Genomic DNA, 8,952 nt, shown 5'->3' on the forward strand with positions numbered 1-8,952 from the left:
GGGGCAGTTGGCCCCCAAGGACTCTCAAGAGCCAAGGGGACTTCATCCTCCAGCTAGTAGTGCGCCAGGAGGTGCATTTGCAGAGTGGTGGAGAAAGGGGGCATGGCCTCCCACAACCTCTTAGAAATCCTGCTGTGTGGGACTTACTGGATGTAACAGGAGGGTTAGTTGGCTCCCAAGGACATAGTTGGGGGCCTACAAGCCCTCCTGTTACCTCCAGTAAGTCCCAAACAGTGGGATTGCTGAGAGGTCGTCTGAGGCCACGTCCCTTTTCTCCACCACTCTGCAAACGCGCGACCTGGTGCACTACTGGTTGGGGGAAGAAGTCCACTTTAGTCCTGAGGCCGTCAAGAGTGAAGGGGAATTAATTCCTCAACCAACAGCGCACCAGTAGGCGCATTTTTGGAGTGGTGGAGAAAGGGGGCATGGCCTCTGACAACCACTCAGCAATCCTGCTGTATGGGACTAACTGGAGGTAAAAGGAGGGGTAGTTGGCATCCTTTGGAGCCAACTACCTCTCCTGTTACCTCCAGTAAGTTCCACACAGCAGGGTGAGGTATTCGGAGGCAACGCTCCCTTTCTCCACAACTCTGCAATCACATCTCCTGGTGCACTACTGGTTGGAGAATTAAGTCCTCTTGGATGGTGAGGGCCCCCAAGAAGCCCTCCTTGTACTTTCTGTAAGTCCTTCACAGTGGGATTCCTCAGAGTTGATCAGAGGCCTCGCCCTCTTTCTCAGCCACTCTGCCAACGCCATTCTACTTAAAAAACCATAGAAGTTCACTGGAAAAAAACAAAGGTTACAGGAACGTTATAGCTAACAATTATCATTTAAAAAACATAGAAATTCACTGAAAAAAACAAAGGTTACAGGGATGTTATAGATAGGAAATAGAATTAAAAAAACCTAAGAAATTCACTGAAAAAAACAAAGGTTACAGGGACGTTATAGTTAATCTCAGGTTTCACTCGTACACAACCAGTGAAATTTAGCAGTAATAGTTAGCTGAGCTAACTATAACTTGTGCCCCCGCAATGCCCTGCTTATGACCTCACATATTACATCACTCATGGCTTGGTCAGTGGCATCACTGATGACTTCTCAAATGATATCACTGATGACATAATCCACAAAATCACTAACCCACTCACTCACACCCCCATAGAACCTTTCATATACCCACTCCCACACAACCATTCACAAACCCATATCATTTCTTACACACCCACTCACTAATTGATCTACACACAAATCCACTCACCTCACCCATACAGACACTCATACACCCACTCACTCACTAATACAGCCACTGACATATCCACTCTTACACCCATACAGCTAATGACACACTGAGTCAGTCACCCATAGAGCTACTCACACAACCGATAACTCACCCATACAGTTAATCACACAGCCACTTACTCACCCATACAGATACATACACACCCACTTACTTACTCATACATATACTAACACGTACTCAGTCGCCTATACAGTCACTGATACAAGCACATACTCACCCATATTGCTCTCACATTCCTATACTGACCCATACATATATGTTTGAAAGTATTTTGAGGCTCAAAGTCAAAACCTGTTCCAAAAACTCTTTGATAAAGGCCCAAGCTTCTGCTGACAATAGATTATCCATTGGTGGCTATCTGGGCACATGCCCCTGTTAAATTGTTGTGATACAGTGCTATGGACAAGTTCTATGCAAGAAGGATGTTTATAAGGTGTAGATGCTTAATTCCAGAACTTCGCTGATGATTTTGAGGCATTGTAGATTGTTGAATAATGTATAATGTAGGAGTGCCCCCCCTTAGAGGTGGTTTATCTCATGCTGGTGTTGTAAACTTGGGTATAAGGCTGTATACCATTGTGCCCATCTCAGGAATGGGTGTAGTCTATTTTACTAAACTATGTAGGGTTGTGCATTGGGGCTGGCAGAAGGTGTCTTTTCAGAGGCATATGTATACCTGTTAATCTCTTGACTTAAAATTGCGGGTCATATGAAGTTTTTGAAAAGGTAATCTTTTTAACATGAATAGAAAATTGGCCATAGATGTATCTTGTTGAATAACTTCAAGTCCACAAACTCTTTAGGACAGTGACTGTATGATATCATCAGTGATGTCATTAATGATGTCAGCTAATGTGCCATGAGTGATGTAATATGTGAGGTCATAAGTAGTGAATGGCAGAGGCATAAGTTATAGTTAGCTAAGTAAACTATATTTGGTAAATGTCAGTGTTTGTTTTGCTTTTTTAACATTAGTTTTTATCTTATTTAACACCTAACTATAACTTCACTTTAATCTTTGTTGTTTTCAGTGAATTTCTCGTTTTTTTAAACTTATGCTAAGATGTTATTACCATACCAAACTATAAGGTCACTTCAATCTTCAGTTTTTTGTGAAATTCTGTTTTTTTTATCATATTCAGCCAGAAATCCCTGCTGCGCACAGCCTTTGGTCATGCATATCGAGTAGTTGGCCACATGGCCTGGCGTCCGGTCAGGAGCTGCAGTGACCCTGCGAAGGGTGGTCACCGGCATGCTGCACATGGCCTTCGAGGGAGGGGAGGGTGGGGTGGGGCAGGCTGCAGGGCCTGGCTGGTTTTATTGCTGGTAGCCAATCAGATTGTGGTACTGAAATATGGAAATTGTGTACAGAAGAAAAGCTCCCTCAGCCAATCAGAGTGCCCTAATTTTTGAATTTTCAGTGCGAATGATTCATGCGGGACCAACCTTCCAGATACACCAAACTTTTTAACCCCGTCAATCCCAACCCAAGCACCTCTTGAAATGTGAATTTCTCAAAAACAGCTGAACAGATTTACACCAAATCATAAACAAGCACACCTTCTAAGTAAAGTTTTAACTTTTTGCCAAAGTTGGTGTAATTACGTTCAGCTATATCGAAGAGGAAAGTTTCCTATGGGAATTAACATGGGAAATTAATGTTTTGAGACCACATCCACTCCTTTTTCTTGGCCCTGCTTGACGGAGCGGCACAAGACATTCCAAGAAGGAGCCGAGGTGGATAAACTTTTTTTCTGGAATGTTTTGTGGAGATTCATCAAACAGCGCAAGCGAAACAAAAGCTCTTCCTATGGAAACTCTGACCTAACTAACTACACAGATGTGGTACATATATATAAAGAGACTTCAACATATAAAAACTCCACAAAGACACAATCATAGTCCCCGTGGGGACACCATAGTTTTTCCTGCTGACAAAACACACCAGCCACGTATACAAAAGAAAAAAATCCTAAAAGAATTGTGAGCCAGAAAAGGAATTCTAGTTGAACGGTTTCAAAATAGTTCCCAATACATCGATCCGAGAGTACCTCGTGCGTTCAGACATATAGTGAAATGGAAACGAGTAAATTCAAGTTGATTTTGGTTGTATCTTGGAAACTGTCATTGGGGTCCAAAGGTGTCTACTGCTTTTAGTTGAGTTTTTTTGAGTTAACCTTAATTCCTATTTTTTTCTTTTAGGCTGTGATTCAAGGTAGAAAAACCACGAGCTTTAAGTGGAGCAGGGCCCTCCGGATCGATACCTGGCAGTATTAAAGCTGACATTAAACCGAGTCCCTATTGGGCCCTATGTTCTGTCCTTAACTTTACTGAGAAAAACATTGATAGGTTTCTGACAATTCCTGTACTAACCGTGAGGACAAACCATGTCAGAGGCGTAGCTCATATTTACATTTCACACGTTTAATTTAATTTTGCTCCCAGATAGTATTTGTTTTTTTCCAGGATATTGGTTTTCTGTGGTTTTCTTTTTTGATCAGAACATTACACTGTACAGTGAACTGGGTCGCCTGTAAGTGTCTGTGTAAGTCAGGTTGTGGGTGGGTAACGCAGCACGTTTAAGAGCCCTGGGGTTGAGGTTAAAGGCAGCGTTTATTGAGGTTCTCACAGTGCCTGTCAGTGGGGTTTAGAGGTGTTCCGGATACATGCTCATCCATTCCCTGGCCTCTCTGCAGATCATACAGAGTAGTAGTCACAAATCCCCATTGTAATTGTGATTCTAAATAAAAGTGTGTGAAGGTGGTACAGAGCTTTCAAATTATTTACAGTGTGAAATCAAATGACAATACAGTCCCCGTAGGTGAGTGGGTGAGTAGTGTGTGTACAGGGCACGGTGCAGTGAAGAAAATACAAGGATGTGCACGCAGGAGAGAGTGGAAAGAGAGTGAAGAAGAAGAATCAGATGAGGTGTGAAATATACCGTTTGATGATTTTGGAAAGGGGGGGGAAAGAAAAGGGTGTGTCAAACAAAGAGGCTACAGACCAAAGCAGTGTGAAGCAGAGAACTGGATCGGTTGTGAAACTCTTAAAATCCCTATCCTTTTCACAGACCTCAGTAACATGTAATTCACAGTCTTAAATTTTCAGAACTGAAACATTTTCAAGTCTAATTATGCGCAAAAAATAATTGTTGTTATTAATTTCTCCGATACAGCAAACAAGCTTTGGAAAAACCAATTGTTCTGGCTTATTGGAGGTGCATGTCTGTCACTGTTTGATATTTCAATACAGGAACAGAAAGCCCATAGAGAGGTCCCGAAATACTGGTCGAATGACACACTAGAGAAAGCACAAGACTTTAGTTTACTAGATACCCTTTTTAGACCACGCCCATTTTAGCATTTCCCACTTTTTTCAACCCACGTAAAGCCCTTGAAGAACCTATGCACTATAAACCGATCTAGTACAAAGTTTGTAACTGGTCAACTTTCACCAGTGCTGTATGGGCAAGTAAAAAGAGTGGTGGCGTGCCTCCCAAGATCATCTTTGGTTGATTTGTGAGTTTTATTCCACAAGGATGGGAGATACGTTCAAGTAGGAAAGGGAGGTTAGGATGCCTGAATGCATGGGGTGTCAGGAGATGAGTGGACCACAGCATTGGTGCTTGAGGTTTGACTCCAACTCTGTGGGTGGGTGGTGAGTGCCTGTGTGGGTGGTATACGATTCCTTGTGACTTAGCGCATCATTATGATGCCGGACAGTCGGACTGCCTACTGCTATTGTGGCGGTTAAGAGACCGCTGACATGCATGTGGGTGGTCCGACTGCTGCATTATGATGTGACCGCTGGATTGGCAGTCAGAAGCGCTAAGGGGGGCACGCTGCGGCCATGTAAAAGGGCCGCAGCTCATGCCGCCACTGGGCAACACCTCCTGCACTTCTGTGCACTGTATCCCATGCACATGGCAGACGGTGCACGGAGGTGTGTGGGGGCACTACATGTGCCCCCAGGGCCACTTTTCAGTGGCCCACAATGGACGGGGGCTCTGTTTGAGGCCCCATATCTGTATCCGACAACCTTTTCATGGCGGTGTTCCCATCATAAAATGGCTGTCGGAAAGAGAGATTGCAATCCCGATGGCAGGCCTGCCCCAGCACTGCCGCCATTCTGGAACGCAGCTCAGACCGCCGCCCCATTGGGATCTCGGATCCTGGCGAAAGTCTTGCGTTTTCTACAGAAGTTGGTCCAACCACCAGCATCGTAATGCGGAAGGTCGGACCGAAGGGATGTCAGCGGTCGGACTGCCACCGATGGCCTGTCGGTGACCCGACCGCCTGACATCCAAATCAGGCCCTAAATCTCAAGATTACAAAGAAAACAGTAAATAAAATTGAAAATACACCAATCTTTGTGAAGTACCGGATATTTCTTTTGTATATGCCTCAGACATATAGACAGAATATTGGCATCATCTATAAGAACGGTGCAATCTACCAATACATAACCTTCCGGTGAGTACTTATTCTGGGTATTTGAGCCAACCCAATTAGAGAGAAACTACTCACCAGCAGATCAGCACATTGGAAGGAAATCCAATTTGTGTAAACCACAACAAAGAGCCTCAATATCTATATCGCTTGTATGGTGAATTGAAAGGTAGCTTCGCTGCTACACCAGAACCAGAAAGGAGGAAAACACTTGGGAGGGGGTTATAATGCTGCACAAACGAAATCCCTTTGCAAAATATCACCATAAATGTACCCCTTTTGATTCACCTTATAAACGTGATAGTTAGTCCCCCTTGAAGACAAGCGATTTTCATTTGAAACCTCGTGTTTAATCTAATTGAGTATTTGTTCACAAATGCAATGCTTAAAAAATGCACTAGGTCCTGATGAAGCATCATGTTTAATGTCTTTGTAGTGAAACGTGTTGGCATGTTATGTATTGTAATTTAAAAAAACATTTTTCTGATCACCTCAATGGATTTCTAAACCTCCAATCGCAATCTTACTAGCAGAATCTTAATTCGTACTTTCTGTGCAGTCAACGACGGTATCCAGTTGCCTTCGCTGAGAACTTGCAACCAGTTCCCTCACAGATACCAGTAGTCATGCAAGTGGCCGGTCACTCACCTGTGCACCGGAGGCTCTTCTTGTAAATGCCCCAGATGAACTCCCCGCAGAGGTCACACCAGGCCGGCTGGGTGTGGGTGCAGGACTGAAAGTGGTGGCCTTCGCCCAGGTCTCTTGTGAGCCGGGGGTCGCTCTGCTCCCCCATCAGCCGCAGCCTCCGCACCTTGGCCAAGAGGTCCGGGGCCTTGTTGGGGGCGATCCTCAGGGCATTGGTTCGCTCCAGGCGGCTGCCCCGGGTCCTCTGTCCCGCTGCCAGGTCGATGGGCCCCATGTCTCGCAGCTCTATCAGTTCCATCTCTGGCCGGTGCCCCGGAGCCAAGTCACCCAAAGATGCTTACCGAATGAGCTCGCGCCATGCGTGCACGGCTGACTGGTTCGGCAGTCCTCAGGAGGGCATGAAGGCGCGGGAAGAAGGCATTTTCAAAGAGTCAAGTCCAGAGTTTTTGTTTCCATTGGAAAAAAAGTTTCTTGGCAGTCGAATGCATGCTATCGCATCAATTCCATTTTCCTGCCAGCGTCCCTCCCTAGGTATCTCACTGTTTTCCTTGCCGTTCGTGCTTCCTTCCCTCTCAAACTCTCATCTTCTCCGTATCTTCCTCTTTGACTCTCCCTTATCCCTAGACTCTCGCATCGCTTTTCTGTCTCTGTAACTCCCTGCTTCTCAGCGAGTTTTGTTCTCTAGGATCGCGCTCTCTTTGCCGTCTCTCTTGCTGTCCCGTCGCTCCCCTCTCGCCAGCTCTTCGTCTCGGGTTACTCTGGGTTGCCTCCCCGTCTGGCTCAGACGTCCAGCCTTGCCTCCCTCCCTCAGACTCTGGCTCGTCCACCTCCCGAATGTCTTACCCTCTGTCTTCTTTCCGCGTTCTTTCTTTCATTTTTTCATGCCCTCGTTTTCTTCCCCAGCCCCAATATTTGCTTCTCGCTAGTCGCTACCCCACTATCTCCGCTTTTGTATTATGTTTTGCTGTCTGCTTTCCCCAATTTTCCCACAACTTTTTCTTCCACGCGCTGCTGCTCTTGCCTCTTTCTCCACCCTTTCTCTCTCTCTCGTTTCTGGCTGTCGCTCTATCTCACTTTCACGCAGTTTCTTTCCGCTTCCGTTCGTTTCTTCTCTTCTCTGTGTTATTTTATGTCCGCCGTCTTGGTTGGCCTCCGCAAGACTCTTACAACCGACGAGCAGGAAAAGGCGTCTCAAAGAGTTGAGTACGGAAAAAAAAGAACACAGCTCATTGTGGCTGCATGTGCTCGCTGCGTGTACGCACTTCTGCCCACTTACATTACAGCACGTGGGTGTCTGTAGCAGAACAGATGCATTTAGTGCGCGAGAGCATGTCTGTGTAGTTATGGCTTTGAGCAACAGCTGCTGTGTTAGACAGGTGTAGAGTGTGGACATCCGAGGTAAAGTCAGCAAGGCAAGTTAGGGGCTTTATTGAGAGTTTGCAATCAGTGGCAGGCAGCTCCTCCGCCCACTGCTTTCTCCTAGTGCGAGAAGCAAAAACATAAAACGGTAATAACTTTTAGTTATTACCATTTTATGTTTCCTTTGTAGGCGGGTGGGGCTGCTCTGCTAACAGAGCAGGGCAGGGGAGGAGTGGTTTTTCCACTCCTAAGGACTGGTTCGGGCCGCCCAAACCAGCCATGCGCACTTTCCCCTTCTCCATGCAGGCTGCATTACAGCCTGCATGGAGAACATGCCTACCCCTTCAGCCACTGGTTGAGTGCCATGTCACGGTGTTCAGGCCAATCACGGCGTTGCATTGCACCATTGTGAGTGGTTTAGGGGAGGGAGCCTGGCTGCCTGCTTCCTGTTCCTGTACAAGTCAGAGGCAGGAGAGCAGGAGCAGGGAAGATGCGGGACCCGGACTCACGGTACGTTTTTTTCTTCTGCGCCCTCCCGCGTGATTTTCCCCCTGGCGCGACCTCTCGCACCTGGCCCCCACCCGCGAGCCATACGGGCCGCAACTGCATTATACGCCACCATAAAGGTGGTGAATGTCCCAGCTGCTGCACTATAAGTGTATTATAGCCTTTAACACTTGTAATACGAAGAATGGTATTTTGACCACTTTGTGATGAAGTATCCCTTCCTCCAATCTCTAACTAAGGCCCTATGTTTTGAAAGCAGAGAAATACTGTTCTCTTTTGGCAAGCATTTCGACCGAATAGTGCTCCAATCGAGTGGCAGCATCTTGCCTTTCCATCCTCGTCTATGTAGACTAAACACTTGACTGGGGTCTTACACCCTAGTGCACTGAAGCAGATCTGTGCTTCGTATGTAGCAGTTTATCAAACCATTGTAAATAATTAAGGGGCCTATTACCATGGCGGGTGGATCTCCACCGCCCGACCGGCAGTGGAGATTCGCCCGCCAAAACTCCCTGCCGCACGGCCATTTAACCCCGCCACCTTAGCATGGCGGGGGGGGGGGTACCGCAGCGGACAGAAAGACCGTCAACCGCTTTTCCGCCAGCAGGCAATCGTCACGATTGCCTACCGGGCGGAAAAGGCCCAAAATATGGTGGCTGTGCCTTGCAGGCACTGCCATCCATATTATG

At 46.5% G+C, this 8,952-nt stretch overlaps 1 protein-coding gene across 1 annotated transcript in view; it reads right to left on the minus strand.

Annotated features, from left to right (window-relative positions):
- Nucleotides 1-7,556, minus strand: part of RASSF1 (Ras association domain family member 1) — a 273,445-nt gene extending 265,889 nt beyond the window's left edge. Inside the window, exon 1 of the mRNA XM_085625104.1 lies at nucleotides 6,401-7,556. Coding sequence (XP_085481230.1) covers nucleotides 6,401-6,695 — 295 coding nt within the window. The 5' untranslated portion in view covers nucleotides 6,696-7,556. The remainder of the gene's footprint in view (nucleotides 1-6,400) is intronic.
- Nucleotides 7,557-8,952: the final 1,396 nt, after the last annotated feature.

The sequence above is a fragment of the Triturus cristatus genome, chromosome 9, assembly GCF_964204655.1.
Source record: "Triturus cristatus chromosome 9, aTriCri1.1, whole genome shotgun sequence".
Lineage (NCBI taxonomy): Eukaryota > Metazoa > Chordata > Amphibia > Caudata > Salamandridae > Triturus > Triturus cristatus.